Source organism: Ambystoma mexicanum, chromosome 3q (genome assembly GCF_040938575.1).
Source record: "Ambystoma mexicanum isolate Mex_15411 chromosome 3q, UKY_AmexF1_1, whole genome shotgun sequence".
NCBI classification, from domain to species: domain Eukaryota; kingdom Metazoa; phylum Chordata; class Amphibia; order Caudata; family Ambystomatidae; genus Ambystoma; species Ambystoma mexicanum.
The window spans coordinates 69,308,270-69,326,517 of record NC_090926.1 but is presented as its reverse complement, the minus strand read 5'-3'; the positions used below and the strand labels follow the sequence as shown (position 1 = coordinate 69,326,517).

The following is an 18,248-nucleotide window of genomic DNA, read 5'->3' as shown; positions in this document are numbered from 1 at the left end:
CGTCATGCAAACTGCTGACAGTGAAACTACCTCTCACTAACCCTCGCACCTTAACTACGCACCTGATATTTAGACCTCCTGGCCCTATTGGCTCATTTGAGGAAGACATTACTACTACGCTCTCTGTTAATACCAAACCTACTTTGCAAATTCTAGTTCTAGGAGATTTGAATCTTGGTCTCACTGACCCTAATGATCAACATGCCCTGGCACTGACTAACTTCCTTACGGAATTAGGGACTTCACGCAAAGGGTCAATCAGCCCACTCACGCTAAAGGTAGAAACCTAGACTGGGTTGCCGACCTTAATTGTGAGACAGCAATAACGTCCATTGAAACTTACGCTTGGACAGACCATCATCTACTGACCTTCACTATCCAAGATAGCCCACCCATCAGAACCAACCTGTGAGCCCCTCCTCTTCTCACCAGGAATAAGCGTAACATTACAGTGGGCAAGCTAAGGCCCTATCTGCGCCCTATCTTAAACGCTCTGCCTGCTTCCTCGGACCCAGCAATGCTAGTAGATTTATACAAATCTACTATTACCCAAGCTATAGATAATATTGCATTATGTGTAAATGCAAAGGTAGAGCCCACCTGAACTCTGAGTTTACCCCTAAACTCAAAGCCCTTCAGGCAGAAAAAAGGAAGGTGGAAGCCCTGTGGAGAAATCACCAACAGTGGCAAACAATGACAACTTACTGAAACGTACAGCTGAATACTAATTGGAAATCCTACAAACAAAACATGACACCTACAATGATAGGATCAACAAAGCTAGCTCTAGCACCAGAGAACTCTTTGTCATCCTAAGAGAAATGGAATCCCCTAGCCCCCCAACGGACACCTGTAATAAGGATAAAACTTGATGTACCAACATTCAAAATGCCATGTCCAATAAAATGTCTCCCCTCCAAAATAAAACAGCAGCTAAAAACGTAACCTTCCTAACCCAGATACCCCTAAGAGTACCCAATCCTACGCCTCTAAACCCCCTCAGCAATTTAAATTTGTCCAAGTCTCTACCCAAGAAGTGGAATAATAATAATAATAATAATAATAATAATAATAATAATAATAATAATAATAATTTCGCATTAATATAGCGCTACAAACCCTCAGGTATCTGAGCGCTGCTTATTATTACCCACTGTGTGTGGTGCTCATATATCGAGCTCGGAAGGATGAAAGGCTGTGTTTGGCACTGCTGGGATTTGAACCTGCGTTAGCAAGCTCTGCACTGATGTCAAAGCGAGCGCTCTACTCGCTGTGCCACTTGACCGGAAGACATCATAGCTTCGCTTAAACCTTCTAGATGCCAGGGAGACACCTGCCCAGTCTCTATAATCAAAGAAGCTGCCAGAGACCTAGGCCCTTTCATCACCACTCTAATTAACACTTGATTTCAAACCTGCACTGTCCCTACTAACCTTAAGGACGCTTGGGTCCTACCACTCTTAAAGAAACCTTCCCTGGACCCAAGTATCCTCACTAATTATAGACCTATTACAACAGTCCCTTTTCTATAAAACATAATTGACAAAGCAGCCTACCTACAGATAACAATCGTACCTGGAGACCATCAACCTATTAGGTCTCTGGCAGTCTGGCTTCAGACCTCAACATGGCACAGAAACAGCTTTGATTGACCTGAAGAATCAAATTGATTAACTTAAGGACAATGGGAAACTTGCCCTCCTACTCCTATTAGACTTGTCAGCCGCATTTGATTTGGTGGATCATAATGCGTTCTGCAAGCATCTATCTACAGCTGCCCACTTATCCCAGGAAAGCAACTGCCTGGATTCAATTTTTTTTGAATAATAGGTCCATGAGAGTGTTCTCACCCTCGGCCTCAGCAGACCTCACACCAATAACTTGTGGAGTACCGCAAGGATCTTGAGTAACGCTCACCATGTACAATATCTTCACCAAGCCACTGTTTGATGACCTAGACCACCTGGGTGTCACCTACACTAATTATGCATATGAAACCCAGATCCTCATACCGCTGACTGGTGATTATGACTCGGACCTGGCCCTAGTTAATAAAATCTATCTTGTCATCCAGACCTGGATGGCCCTACACATCCTGTGTCTGAATGATGATAAGACTGAGCTCTTGCTCCTAGGGGCACCTGCCAGCCTTAACAAACTCAGTAATCACTATCTATCATTTAACATTGACAGTATTGGCATTAAAGTGGTGAAGGACGTAAAAACCCTGGGTTTCTACTTAGACTCAGATTTAAACTTTTGTAAGCAAGGCAATGCCACAGCCTCAGCAACAGCATACACTTGTAAGCTGATCCATGCCTGTAAACCTTTCTTATCTACAGATAGTTGCATTACCCTAGCGAGAGCATTAATTCTCTCGAAACTTGACTATTGCAATGCACTCTACATGGGTGCAAGCAAATATATTGTCAGCAAACTCCAAATACTACAGAATAATGCACTTAGAACTGCGCTAAGTATCCCAAGAAGACAACACATCTCTGAGGCTGGAAAGAAGAATAACTCACTCTCAGTTAAGGATAGGATACAGTTCAAAACTGTCTCTCTCATTCATAAATGCCTAACCAATTCAGCCCCCAAATACTTAATGGAGAAAATTGTCAACAATACCTTGACACGCCCCATGCGGACATTGAACTCTTTCTGTCTAAAGGTCCTCAGATTTAATCTGAAAAAAGCAGGGGGCAGCAGCTTTCCTATTATGGCTGCCCAGCTCTGGAACTCCCTACCTACCACCATAAGAGCTGACCAGTCCTTCTTTAGTTTTAGGAAAAATACCAAAAGTTGGCTCATTGCAAAGGATTCATAACCATCTCCAGTATGCCGCGATTAAGTCTTCTCAAATTAATATACTGCCTGTATCTATGTAAATTGTCTTGTCTATTATCCTTATGTATAATATTGTGTATTTCCTTGTGTAAATATTGTAACATAGGTCTGTAATTACTCTACACTGTACCTGATCCTATATGCAACGTGTGATCTGAAAATGACGTGTAAATGCGCCCAGATACCTCCGGTTTTGGAACGCTATATAAATAAATAAGCAAACAAACACCATCCTGCTGCAGAGGATCCAGTCAGTAGGCCAACATTGTCATTAACTGGTTCCCTTTTTTCCTTGCAAAAAGAAGGCAGAGCATATGACTAGGCACCTTTATCTTCCCTCACAGCCATGTACCCTACAACATCCACAAAGGCTCCCTTTCTCACCTTTGATTTTGCAAATCAACATATACATTAAACCTTTAATGGATTTTCTACGGTCTTGTCAACTCCTCTTCCATTGTTTCCCAGACGATGCACAGATTTATGCACATGTGCCATCTCCATCTTCTAAATTAATCAAAGACTTAATTTCTTATAATTGGGCCTTCACACCTTCTTGGACATCCACAGCCCGACATCCCCATTGTTTGGATAATCATTCCCCATGAAACCCATTGTACGAAACCTTGGCTTCTTGTGTGATGTTGATTTGAGTCTGAATTGCCAGACCCGTGCTGCAAAAAGCCCCTTCTTTCAGATGAAAATATTGCACAAGCTCCTCCTCTTTTTATCTTGCAAGCAAGTCATGCCATGGTAGTCAGATCGTTTTGCCAATTTAAGACGGGTGCCAATGCACTTCATGATGGCCTTCGCGGCTTACCAAGTTAACAGTCTCCAAACAATCAGAAACACTGCCTGCCACCTCCTCCCCAGTTGCACTTGTTTCAGGTGGAGGCTAGAATCAAATTCAAGATGTTTTGCCTCACCCCTTCTACCTACAAAGCAAAATACATTTTTACCAACTTTAGAGGACTGTTCCCTCATCTGACACCAAGCTCCGCACAGCACCTTCCTCGACCTATATGAGCAAAGAAGACAGATGCTCCTTCATTTTCAGCCATCATCAGCTTTATTTCAGTTGAATCAACCTTAAAAGAAAGACATAGAAATAATCCAACTATGAAAAATGTTTCATCAATATCACAAACAAGTAAAAAGAGAATATAACCAACGTCTGTATATACCATAAGAACAAAATAATAAACCATTACATATCACCACCATCGTCATAAAAAAATCACAATGGCCCTCATTACGACCCTGGCGGAGAACCATGGTGCAATTTGCACCATGGTCCATGGCGCTAAGCTGCCAACTCCGCCATGGTGGTTGGCGGACTTACCGCCCCATTCCGACCTTGGCGGGGCGGTAAGTCCCCAATCCCCATTTACCCTTCCCCATTCCCATTTTTGCCCCATAGGGTATAATGGGAGTGGGGAAGGCGTTAATCACGCCACCGTAAATTACGGTGGCGTAATTAACAACAAGTCCCGTAGCGCCATGGATTTTTCCGCCTGCAATAAGAAGGCGTAAAAATCACCATGGCGCTACGGGAACTCGTACTCAGGCGGAAAGGGGCGCCATGGTTTACGCCGGCGTAAACCCCTTTCCGCCAGGGTCGTAATGAGGGCCAATAAGTTTCAAGATTCAATTTATGAATGAGATTAAGTTATAATAGCTAAAAAAAATAATTTAAATAGACTTACTATAAGAATCTCCAACTATCAGAAAACACCTGTAAAAAGGAGCACCATGTAAATTGTCTCGATCCAGAAATATTTTTGTCATTCCCCAACCATGTAAAAGATTGGTTATATGATAATCGTAGTAAAATAATAAGTATCCAACAATTAAAATAGTCTATAATCTATTTACAATTGTATTACAAGTTAGGGCGGTATGAACTTTTTCCTTATTCTCCAAGCACAGATACAATCATTTGCAACTGCTGTTAATGCAGGTTCACTACTTATTTGTTTACACATATATAATCCATCACCATCATAATCAATGTTTTGACCTGGGCAGGTGGAATTGCTCTAGCATATATTTCACACAATGAAACCAGTGTAGATGATTCGCTACTGGAGAAGACATAACATCATCTAGTGCTTAACAGAAAAAAAAACAGGTCTTCATTTTCCCAAATTTTAGCAGGTCGGCAGGAAGATGCTCTGTTAAACTTTGTTGTGGATCTCTTTGTCACCTCACATTTCACATTTAAAAAATCTATTATCACCCCTCTTTTTAAAGAAATCTACCTTGGATACTCACCTATCTTCAAGGTACTGACATATTTTCCCCTTCCCGCAACAGCAAAAATCTTTGGTCACTTCCGTCAGGTACAGAGCATCTTCCTGCGGACGTTCTTGATGACCTACAACTGAGCTCTGATAGTAATACTACAGCATACTACAGCATTAGTATTTTTGAATCTCTCTGCCACCTTTGACAAGGTTGATCATGCTCCTTTGACAGTCTCATAGCGGCGGGATCACAGGTGTAGCTCTATATCCTAAGGTATCATTTTTTCTTTCTAATCACTCAAATGCCGTAGCTCTTTCTGACTTCTCATTATCCTCCCCTCTCACCTGTGGTATTCCCCAGGGTCCTTATCTCATTCTCCTTTAGTAGTAAACTTGGACAAAGACCTGAACGCTTCTGCTGAATGTTTCAGACATTGTGTGTCTGCTGTATCCACGTGGATGCTGTATAACAATTTAATTCGGCCAATGCTAAAGTTATGATCTTTGATAGTTCTTCTATTTGGACATCTCTATATTGGACCTCCTCCCTCCCTGTGTGCCCCCATATGTACACTTCTCTTCAAAATCGTGGCTTTAAATTAGACCAAGTTCTCAATCTTGCTCCACAGATCAGTGCTGTTACTCCCTCGTTTGTCTACCATCTACACAGTCTGAGTCAAGTTCTTCCTCCCTGAATTTTTCTGGCTTTCAGCTGTCAATGCATTAGCTCAGTCTGGCCTTGATTATGACAATATACTGTATTCGGGTCTTCCAACTATAGTCTCCAACGGCTACAAATTATTCAGAACACTGCAGCCTGGAACTTCAATAGGCTGAAGATACAGAATCATAAAGCCTTTATTTTAGCTGAATTAACTGGCTCCCCATCTGGCCCCCCATCTGCTCTTGTGTCGTTTTTTGAACCCTATGTTTAGCACCTCTTTGTTTTTTACTCCTCAGGTCCTGCTTTCTCATCATCGCCCCTTAAGTATTTCGCCACCTTCTCACCCTCTCCTCCCCCTTTCGCTGACAGCAAGCCACCTCCATCATTGCCACTCATCTTCTCGGTCATCCGACCCATGAAGCGCATGTCAGTTGAGGCTTTCGCCACCACCTTCTCACTCATTCCTCCCCCTTTGGTTGACTCTCACCCTGACACAGCCCTCTCCACGCTCCACTCTTCTATATCTGATTCTCTTGATATCCTTGCCCCTGCCATGAGAATCCACCTGCAGCCCAAAGCCAAGTGTAACTCCTGGTATGACTCAGACCTCGTCATCCTAAAAAGCAAGTGCAGGGTGGCCGAGAGGAAATGGCGTGCTTCATGTTCATCCTCTGACAAACTGGCCTGCTGCAAAGGCAATACCGGCTCTCCGTCCTCACCAAGAAGAGAGCTCATATCCAAGGCCGCATCTCTGCAGCATCTAACAACTCGGCTGAACTCTTTAAAATCTGCAAGGAACTGGCCATTCCTGCCGCAGTCTCTACCTCTCCTGTCCCTTCCCAGGCCCTCTGCACGGCACTGGCTTCTCACTTCATTTAAAAAACTCAGGACAGTCTGTCCTCACTCTCCTCCTATCGCCTCCCTCCCTCTATTACCTGCTCCTCCTCTGGCCCTTCTGTAGCCACTCTCCTCCCTCCTTCTCTGCCTTTCCCCTTTTCTCTGCAGACGAGGTTTCTAGACAAGTCCGATCTATGAAAGTCTTGTCGAAACAGGTTCAGCCCTGTTCCTCCAAAACTATCAAGGACCACATCGACTCCCTGGCTCCTGCCCTGGCTGATTTCTGCAATCACTCCTTCGCCACTGGAGTCTTCCCATCCCCCCCGAGGCACTCCCTTGTGCACCCGCTTCTTAAGAAACCCTCTGCCGAACCCTCCTGCCCGGCTATCGCCCAATCTCCATCACTCCCTTCCTGGGCAAGCTCCTGGAGAAACTGGCCATCTCCCAGCTTAATCGCCTCACTGAATCTGTTGGTTGTCTTCATGACCATCAGTCTGGCTTCAGAGCTGCCAGAAGCACGGAAACTGCTCTCCTGAACATCCGTGAAAACCTGCTCTCCAACCTTGACTCTAACACCCTGTGCGTCCTCATCTTGCTTGATCTCTCTTCTGCCTTTGACACTGTCAACCATGCCATCCTGCTCAACCGTCTCAGTGATAAACTAGGTATCACTGGTCAGGCTCTGGCGTGGCTGACTTCTTTCCTCTCCGACCGACCCTCCCAGGTACAACTTGGGTCCTTCCTCTCAGGTATCTTTTTCTGTACCTCTGGTGTCCACCAGGGATCTAGCCTCTCTCCCTGGCTGTTCAACCAATACTTGGCACTCCTTGCCCACTGTATCGCCGCTCTCTGCCCCAATTTTCAGTGCTATGCGGATGATACCCAGCTCATTTTCAGGCTACCCTCGGCCTCCTCCTCTCCTTCCCTCATCTCCGACTGTCTGTCTGCTATCCATGAGTGGTGTGTCGCCAATTACCTCTGCCTTAATGCCAGTAAGACTGAGATTCTACTCATCGGCACACCCACTCCCTCCTTCCCTGCAGCTCTCTGGCCGGCCTCTCTTGGCCCTCTTCCTGCTCCCACCTGCAAGGCTAAAAACCTCAGGGTCATGTTCGACTCCACAATCTCCTTCTCTCCTCACATCTCTGACGTCTCTAAGAAGTCACACTACCAGCTGCACCTCCTCAGAGGTATTCTTCCTTTCCTCTCCTTCCCCAAGAAGCTCACTGTCTCCAGAGCCCTGGTTCTCTCTAGGCTGGGCTATTGTAACAGCCTCTATCTAAATCTGCCTGCCTCTACTCTCCGTCCTCTGCAACTTATCCAGTACAGGACTGCAAGACTTGTCCTTGGCCTCAAGCCAAGGGATCGTATCTCTCCAGGACTGAAATCTCTGCACTGGCTCCCAGTGGCTGCGAGGATTAAGTTCAAAACCCTCTGCATTGTCCACAAGGCCTTCTGGGGCCGCAATACCTTCAACTCTCTCTTCCTAAAAATTTCTTCCTTCTCGAGCTCTCCGCTCATTCGCCTCCAAATCCCTTGGGGTCACTTGCTTCTCCAAGCAACAATTTGGTGGTAGATCTCTCTCTTCGGCAGGGGCCTCCCTCTGGAACAGCCTTCCTGCCTCCCTGAAACTTGAGGAGAACTATCTCTGGTTCCGTAAGCACCTCAAAACCTTCTTCTTTGCTTCTGCTTTCTATCCCCCTCTCCCCTGTTGAATTCCTGGCTGAAACTGCACTGGTTACCTGTCAACCCTTTCTGATCTCGGGCCCAGGCCCCGCCAGATGCACACCTGCACTGCCTCCCTGGCAACCCCTGCACCTGGGGACTGTTTTCTGTATCCCTACAGTCCCCTTACCAGCACTTATGTCTGCACTTACCTTGCACTTTCCACCACCTGGCCATTTTTATTTATCTTATTTATTCTACTATCCCATGCACTGCACTTTCCCCTCTCTGTTCCCCCACACACTTTTCCCTTTCCCCCTTCCCATGCACTTGCGTGTTCTGACTGACACCTGGCCTAGTAAGATCGCTGTCTGTCTTCCCTTTGTTCCCCCTCCCTTGCCTCGTCGCGCCTTGTACTGAGATGAGGAGGAGGTGTGGCGTAATGCAGAGTGACCCGCGCAACCAACATGAAACTAACAGGTACACTCCAAGGATGAAAAGGGAAGAATGGCTTTACGAGTAGTCAGATTCTTCCTGGAGGTGTTGGGAAATTCAAATGTGGCTGTGAAAACAGAGTCGCAAGGAGTGCAGGAACTGAGACACTTGGCTGCAGGCAGAAACATCCCAAGGGAGACCCACTGTGGATAGACCAGGGAAGGAAACAGAAAGAAGGCCAACAAGCTGATGAGGGGAGCTGGTATGCGCAAGGAGCTGGAAGTGCACCGTCCAGGAAGAGAGGAACGCGATGAAGACACAGACGCTGTAGTTCCTGAAGCGGCCACGGGAGACCCGAAAGGGGGAAAGAGGCGCACAGACAACCACAGGTCACGGGTAAGGAGCCCGGAGAGAAGCCATGAAGCCTGTAGCTATTGAACCCTTAGAATGGTGGTCACCTTCCATTTATTAACCTTCCAGGCCATTCGTCCAGTGAGAAAAAATGTAGAGGGAACAGTTACAACATTTTTTGTCCCTGATAATATATGGTTCCGGCCCGAGACAAACTTATCATATCTTTAGACCTATGGGTAGACTTTCCCAATAACGCAGCCATATATAGAGGAAATAAAGTTTGCCCTCTTGAACTTCTCATCAAGCCCAGTTAAGATTGAAAGAGGTGATTTGATGGGACATCTCATGTATTAAAACCTATGCAAGTTTTCGTCCAGCCAGACCCATAGGGAGAAAGAGGAAGATCACCCTGAGAATCAACCCAGGGAGAGCAGGATCCAAGAAAAATCTTTGTCACTCGAAAGAGGACACTAAGGTAGACTTTAACTTGGGTTAGGTTCAGGCCGCGGGCAAGTCCTTGTGGGAAATGAAAACCCCCAAACCAGGAAAGAACGCCCAAATCACTCTTCAAGCTAGTGAGGCCCCAGTGATAATACCTTCCAGGAAAAGCATCAGCCCTCCTATATCTCCAGTAAAGCTATTTTCCTCCTTTGGGGAACCCATCTATAATTTACGGGAAGTACTGAGACAAGAAAGCGAGACCTACACTCTGTTCACCGCATTCACACAAGTACAGTTCCCCATCCTGCAGGGAAAAGATCCAGATCGGGCCTTCCCCGCCGATAAACAAGAGGCCCTTGAAATCCCTCTCTCTAAGACTTTACCCCAACATGGCCTTTCAAATAGGACAGGACCAAATACTAATTGGGCGAGCTAGGTATTCTGCTTTTATATTTTTAAGAATTAAAGTATCTACCAACCATTGTAAAAACTAAGAGGTGATGGCTAAGAAGGTTTGGAATTAATCCTAACCTCAAGCAATTGCTCTGGGCACCCTCCAGACCATGGTTCTTTGTCTGCCAAGCCAATACAGAAAGGGGAAAGACCATATGCAAATCAGGCTTGGTCCCACCTCCAAGGGGTAATCCAGCCCGGCTAGGCCATACCATTTCTGCACAAGACCACAAGCATCCCCAGACATGTTTCAGCCTCATTGGGCAGCATCGGTGAGAAGAAGCTTGGGTCTCTAGGCCCAGCAGGCCCGGGAGCCACGCCTGCGCACACCTGTCCCACTCAGAGTGACAGAAAAAACAAATAAGTGATGGCTGGAAGGCTTAGAATGCACCTTAAAACTCTGGCAATTGCTCTGGGCAACCCTCCAGACCATTGTTCCTCGCCTGCCAAGTCATTACAGAAAGGGGAAAGACCATATGCAAATCAGGCTTGGTCGCACTACCAAACGGGCACTCCAGCCCAAACTGCTAGGTCACATCATTTCTGCACAAGATCACAAGCATCCCCAGACATGTTTTGGCGTCATTGCGCATCATCAGTGAAGAGTAGCTTGGGTCTCTATGCCCAGGAGGCATGGTACCCACGTCTGGCATACCTGTCCCACTCTGGGTGACCCCGCAAAAACAAAGAGGTGATGGTTTAGAATTAATCTTAAACCTCTGGCAATTTCTCTGGGCAACCCTCCAGACCATCACTCTTTGCCTGCCAAGCCATTACAGAAAGGGGAAAGACCATGTACAAATCGGGCTTGGTCCCACCCCCAAAGGGGCAGTCCAGCCCGAACTGCTAAGTCACATAATTTCTGCACAAGACCACAAGCACCTTCAGTAATGATTCGGCCTCAGTGGGCATCATCAGTGAGGAGTAGCTTGGGTCTCTAGGCCCAGCAGGCACGGGATCCACGTCTTGGCATACCCGTCCCACTCGGGGTGACACAGCAAAAACAAATAGGTGATGGCGGGAAGTTTTAAAATTCAATTGCTCTGGGCAACCCTCCAGACCATCGTTCTTCACCTGCCAAGCCATTATATAAAGGGGAAAGACGTTTTCTCTCTCAATTTTAGTTCTCCTTTATAATTTATCTGCCAGCATGCATGGAGGGAGGTATGTGTTCTCTGGGCTTGCAAAATGTGGCAGACCAGCAGATTCTATGCCAAACAGCACGTTAAGGTGCTATAATGGGCTAACCTTGCTGTTGAGTCAGTAGGTGAGGCACTGCGGTGGTCCTAAGAGTTTTGCACAGACACTCTGGGCTGATACTTCCTTCGAATTCAGTGAAGGTCTTCTTGTCCTAACTTGACATACAGGGTGTGGCTTCCCTGTATGTCAAGTTAGGACCTTGTCAAAGTCGATAGAGGTCCACTCACAGCAGAGTACAACCACCAGTTCAAAATAAGCTCTGCCCTTTCCTAGAGCCAATAGGGGATTCGTGGTGAGGTTCCCAGCTCAGTATCTGGGCATTTTACATGTGGAAAGTTCACACTTTCTCCAGAAGACCAGTGGATTAGGCACTTCTCGCCTCTTTTCCCTCGCACGTTTGCCGTCACAGTTGGCTGCTGCGACTTTACCTGCAATTGCTGCGCATGGTTGGATAGAGAAAATGGCTAAAAATTGTATATAATCTGGAAGAACATAAGAGACGCCTTTTGTAATCAAGAGCTAGCATTTGCCCCAGTCTTACATGTTAGAAGTGTAAGACAGAAGCTCCTTCTACATTACAGTGCAACAGTAAGCTCATAACCTTTGCAGTGTAATGACATAAAAAGGGCGGACCTTTGAAAAGACTATTACATGAGTGACTCAAGCTTCCAGCAAGTCCAGTTGAGGATTTCAGCTGCCTGAAGTGTTCTCAGGAGCCCTGAGATTTTGAAAATGCAGGAATATTTTTGGGTGCATATCCTCTCAAACATTTTGGCTCAGGCATCTATCATAACCCAACAATCTTTATGTGTTACCACCACCATAGTAATACAAAACACTTGTCATATAGCCCCAGAGCATCAGGTCGATCTTCAGCATATTCAAAGTTTAAAACACTGTTGGGCATGTCTCACAATAAAGTCTCTATGGGGAATGCATATTTGTAGATGCTTACATGACTATGCATGATTTTCTATTGTAAACAGGACATGAAGTTATAACACCAGCTGTTACTGTGAACATAGAAGAAGAGCGACAGACTCCTTCCATGGAGCAACAGATGACTGAGATAAGTGAAATCGACAATGACCCCACAGGTATGTAATCAATTGCTACCTTCTGGGAGCTGTGTATACACAGTCTAGACAATATGATAGTCTTGCAATGAAGGTTTATTCATTTGAGTCAATTGGAGGGTTGTTCAATGTACAGAAAACATTTGTTTGATAATAGTTGACCTCTTTTCGCACAAGTATGAGCAAGTTTGATTAACCAAAGACTACAAAGTTAAATGTGCAAAAAGTAAGAAATGCATTACTCTGAAAAGGTCATTAGGATCACTTTTGGACCAAGCTGCAGAGGGCATGAACCTAACTCATGTGCATATGCAGTCTGGGAGTAGAATGGTCCGCAATACCCACTAACACAGAGTATACGAACTCCAAACAGAAACTGCATACTACATAACTACAAGCTCTGCATTGTCCATAAGGCCTTCTGGGGCCTGGGGCCGAAATACCTTCAACTCTCCCTTCCTAAATATTTTCCTTCTCGAGCTCTTCGCTCATCTGCCTCCAACTCCCTCAGGGTCAGCTGCTTCTCCAAGCAACGAGTTGGGGGAGATCTCTGTCCGCGGCAGGGGCCTCCCTCTGGAACAGCCTTCCTGCCTCCCTGAAACTTGAGGCGAACCATCTCTGGTTCCGGAAGCACCTCAAAACCTTCCTCTTTGCTTCTGCTTTCTCCCCCCCTCTCCCCTGCTAAATTCCTGATTGAAACTGCACTGAATTGGCACCGGGCCACTCTCATTGATCTCGGTCCCTGGCCCAGCCACCTGCCCCCAGCACTGCCTCCCTGGCAACCACTGCACTGCGGGACTGTCTCTGCATCCCTACAGTCCCCCTATGAGCACTTTGTTCTGCACTTACCTTGCACTTGCCACCTGCTGGCCCCTTATTTATTTATCTTATTATTCCACTATCCCATGTACTGCACTTTCCCCTCTCCTTTGCCCCTAGCACTTTACCTTCCCCCCTTCCCATGCACTTGAGCGATCTGAATGACACCTGGCCTAGTAAGATCGTTGTCTGTCTTCCCTTTGTCCCCCCTCCCTGCCTCGTAGCGCCTTGAAACACTTGTGTATAGGCGCGTTATAAATGCCATATCATATCATATCATATCATATCATATCATAATGTGTATCAATGGTGTACTTGTGTTGCACCGGCAGACCATCAAAATAGCCTCTGAGCGATTAATCCAATATGTATGAAGATGATATGGGCAAGCTTTGAGATTATTGGGTCGCTACCTGAGGTGTCCCTGGCTGAGTGATTCAAGTACACGAAATGGGGTTTGTTAAAGTCGTCAAGAGCAAAGCTTACTTCAAGAGGTAGCAGGTCAAGTTTCGTCAGGTTTCGTTGTCGGAGGGAGGGCAAGACGGATTACTATGCACAGAAATACCTGGTCATCCAAGACAAGAACAAATACAAACACCCCAAAATACAGACTGATTGTGCGCATCACCAACCGGGATGTCATTAGCCAGATAGCGTTCGCCAAAATTGAGGGTGACATGATTGTGTGTGCTGCATACTCTCAGGAGCTCCCCAGATATGGCATGAAACTCGGGCTGACCAACTATGCAGCAGCATACTGCACCGGCCTCTTGCTGGCCCGCCGGCTGTTAAAGAAGTTTGGACTGGACCAGGTGTACGAGGGGCAGCTGGAGATCACAGGAGATGAATACAATGCAGAGAGCATTGATGGCAAGCCAGGTGCCTTCACCTGTTACCAGGATGCCGGGCTTACCAGAACCAGCACTGGGAACCGGGTCTTCAGTGTCCTGAAGGGAGCAGTGGATGGAGGACATGCCATCCCACACAGCATGAAGAGATTCCCTGGCTATGACTCTGAGAGCAATGAGTTCCACCCGGACACTCACCAGCGCTACATCTATGGGCAGAATGTGGGCGACTACATGAAACAGCTGGCAGAGGACGACGAGGAGCTCTTCAAGAAGCAGTTCTCACAGTACATCAAACACAGTGTTGCTGCTGACATGATGGAGGAAATCTACAAGAAAGCCCATTCTGACATCCGTTCCAACCCAGTGCCCGAGAAGAAGCCCCAGAAGGAGGTGAAGGTGTCATGATGCCAACCCCTGGGGATCCAGATCAAGTCCAGCAGCCCCGGAAGCAGGCATCAAGTTATTCCAAGAAAGCCCAACAACCCCAGCTAGGGGCCATTTGGGTGCAGTCCTGGCGTCTATGGCGCCAGGCTCATAGATTAAAACTTACCTGATGCAGACCATGCTGTAAACTTAGCTGATGCAGACCATGCTGCAAGAGCTCCAAGCCAAAAGAGGCTTGAAAGGGACTACTTTACCTTGGGACTATTTTTTACTCGGGTGGGGTCGGGGAGGAATTGTAACGCTCACCTGATTCCCGTAGAGGCGCCGGTCTTGACTGGGCGTATACCGTATCTTCAAAGGTGATGTGTAACACACGGCTGGCTCTTTGGGCTGGACCTCTGTGCACTGTATGTCTCGCTCGAAGGGTAAGATGTCTGCAGATAGAAAATATGGGATTAAGGAACTGGGTTATTGAATGTCTCTCTCTTCTTCCCTTTCTCTTCTCCTGTAGAACCCCAAAGGTTAACGCTCTCACCTTAGGTAAGTGAACGCTGTGCTCTCCATCTGCCTCGGGGCAGGGTGCTGTAACCAGTTTCTGCACTGGATAAGGGGAGCAGGCCTCTTGACTTCAGAGGACTGCTGTCCGTCGTTTACTGCACGAACGGTAAGTTTCGAGTAATTCTAATGTCTTTAAAGTCTTTAGGAATGATGTCTCTTGTTTTGCAGGGTTCCGGCGATGGCGGATGACGGGCTGAAGTGAGTTGAAGATGGAGCCCGTGTGATGAATAGAAGCGCCTGGAAGCACGTAAGTAAGCGCTTGTTGCCTGCTTCACGATGCGCTCTAACTGTCTTTTTATTTTGCAGGTACAAGTTCGGAGCGGCTGCAGGGTGCCGGAATACCCACTGGGTTAGATGTGGAAAGGAGTAATGGCACGTGAGTATTAAAGTTCCCCAATGTCTTTAAACGCACCTTGTTTTGTCTTTCAGATGCGGGATGCAGCGCCGAAGGCCTCCGGAGCGTGCAAAGAGTTGGTAAGCTTTTGTCTTTCAGATGCCGGAATGCAGTGTGAAGACCTCCGTAGCGCACGAAGAGTAGGTAAGCCTTTGTCTTTCAGATGCCGGAATGCAGCGCGAGGCGTTGGTGACAGCCGATGGACCAGGTAAGTGAAGAGCTGTCACTGAAGACCGTAATGCTAACCTGTTCTTTCTTGTCTTTATAGGTGTTGCTGAAGACTGGATTCAGGATGGTAAGCCTTTTTCCTTAGGCCCAGGATCAGATGCAGAAGACACGATGAGCGTTCTGCTGCAGAGGATGCAGAATAACGCAAAGCAAGATTCATCCATCGGGTGTGGTTTAAATAGCCTCCTGTAGTGCTTAGGTGTCTCCTTCCACAGCCACGCCTAGGTAAGAAAAGAGTTCCTGCTTTCCAGAAGAGTTCCAGTGTTCTGAATCTAGGGAGTGGCTCCTGCCCCACCCAACAGGAAAAGTAGTTCCAAACAGAAGAGGATCAGAGGCTCAACTGGCAGGCAAGTAAGCAGCATGGTCTGCTGCAGGTAAGTCCACCCAAGCATTATGAACCCGGCGCTTCCAGCGCTGGGACTGGGCATATTTATGAGCCTGGTGCCACTGGCGCCAGGACTGGGTCCAAAAGGTCCCAATTGGGACTGGTTGGCACTCGGAACCTGGGTTATGGATCTGCTTCCAAGGGAGTTGGGAAAACCCTGACCTTTTGGAAGCAGAGATCATGACAGGAATACTTACCTGGGACTACTTTGTAGGCTATTTAAACCACGCCCGAAGAGCAGCACACGCTTTGCGTTATTCTGCATCCAGCAGCGTAACGCTCACCATGCCTGCAAGTCTGTATCCAGTCTTCTGCCACGCCCGCCTCGAGTCTGGAGCTCCTAGAAAAAGGGAGAAAGAAAGCGAAAAGGTTAGAACAAGAGCAATACCTTTGATCCTTACCTGAATTCCCGATCCACCGCGCCTTCGAGCTGGAAGAAAGAAGTTATTTTATGCACGTCACCTCACCTGCGACGAGGGGAAAACACCCCCGGAAGCCCTGAGGATAGACATATCTCGGATTGTTTTACGGTGTTTGATGGGATGGAAGATTCTCAGGATTTAATGGCCGGTTATGAACTTGAAGAGTTTTGGGACAATGATGATATGGTTCTGGAACAGCCATTTGCGGACGATGCAAGCTCAGAATACTTTGAAGCTATGGCTTACAGGCGGCTGCAGCGATGACGCCAGGACCAGAGACTGCCCCCCGGAGCCATGATGGAAAACAAGGTCATGTGTGCGGAGGTGGGGTGAACCCGGATTTGGCAGAGCCTATTATCACTTATTGTGTTTGCTGTTCTAACCAACTTCAGAACCCTGGGGATTTTGAAAGTAGCCTGTGTACGGCCTGTCTTCTGCTGATGGAGACTGATAGCCTTAAAGACAGTGTTATTATTCAGTGTGTTTGCTGTCAAAACAAATTGAAAGCCGGGGGGATACCAGTCCGTGTAAGGAATGTCTGACGCTAATGGAGACCGACATGGCACGACACTCCCTCTTCGCACGGATATTGGAGCCACCCAGGGAGTTATGGCCATTGTTGTGAAAACATGTCTAAAACAATACGTTTACAGATGGTGCTACAGACATTAAATTAATGACTCCCAACAGGATGACCACAAATATTTGGAACTATCTTATTTGGATAATTCGCTACGTAAAATATGTTTTGTGTTGAGCCCTAAATGTATTGTAGATTTGTTGCACTTGAAGCAACCGCTGACACAGATCAGGATCGGCACTGGGCCTGAACGATGTGTATCTAAAACACTATGGACTATAGAATCTGCGAATAACCCTCTCTTGAAAATGAAGCAGTTTAGATGCATGTGTCCGATGGGGATTAGAAACATCATTGAAAAAACTGTTCCCAAGTGGGTGGGGATAAAGTTTATTTAATTGAGCACCTAATGGAATTTCAACCTGTTCGCTTATTGAAGCGGCAGTGTGTAATGTGTTTGCTCTAGTATTTTGATGTGAATGTATTTTGAATGAAAACTGCTGATTTAAATATCAATAAAAATCTCCTGATGGTGTCTTTATGTTGAGCGATTAGGGGGCAAACAGGTCATAAAGAGTAAAGGGTGTGGAGCTAGCAAACAACATCTAGTTAAATGGCTGGGGTGGCCTGACACATTCAACAGTTGGGTGTTCGCAGGGTCTTTAGAGACCACAGGGGTGTAACGGTGGTCAAAATGGAGTTTGCGCCTTTTTATATTATGCTTTCCAGCAACGTTTTAGCCAAGACATTTACAGGAAACAAAATATCCAACTTCACCGTAAAGCTATCCAAACAAGTACATTTGGACGGGCAGTGGACAGTGGCGAGTTTCAGTATGTCCGATCGTGGTTCACTTTAGCCCCGTTTATTATAAAATGAACAAACCCGCTGAGTGCCTGGCCGGGCGAATTTTCCGAGGGATACCATGCAAATATACAGGAACTTGTTAGAGTCATCAACAAGGTTCTTTCAAGCATACCCGAATATGAGGACACAACGCTAAACCTGGATCCGCACCAGCGTAAAGTTTTTCTACAGGGGCCAGACCCATCTGTTAGCTTTACAAATGCGGGGAGACTGTGCAACATATTGGGAACAGTGCAACACATTGGAAGTAAGGACAATACCTGCGCCGACATTAACAGGGTTTCTATAGCTTATTGCTTTATAGCAATATCGTGGAGTATCAAAGGGTGGCTGATAGCTAACCTGCTGCTTAGAACCTCAGAGATTAAAGGAAAGAAAAACCCCTTTGACATGATCAATATACAGATAAGAGACGACCAGGGACAGTTTGTATCATTTAAATATGGAAGAATGGGGCTGTGGCTGCACTTCAGACTGAATAAGTAATAAAACAACATTAGAATGGCTGTGGTAAAGAACTATAGAGACCCCGGGGCCTA

At 46.5% G+C, this 18,248-nt stretch overlaps 1 protein-coding gene and 1 pseudogene across 1 annotated transcript in view; both read left to right on the top strand.

The window, feature by feature from the left end:
• The window catches only part of LOC138582136 (zinc finger protein 585A-like), a 293,496-nt gene that overhangs the window by 127,993 nt on the left and 147,255 nt on the right, over nucleotides 1-18,248 (top strand). Inside the window, exon 8 of the mRNA XM_069653148.1 lies at nucleotides 12,132-12,242. Coding sequence (XP_069509249.1) covers nucleotides 12,132-12,242 — 111 coding nt within the window. The remainder of the gene's footprint in view (nucleotides 1-12,131; nucleotides 12,243-18,248) is intronic.
• Nucleotides 13,452-14,296, top strand: LOC138582295 (large ribosomal subunit protein uL18B-like; annotated as a pseudogene).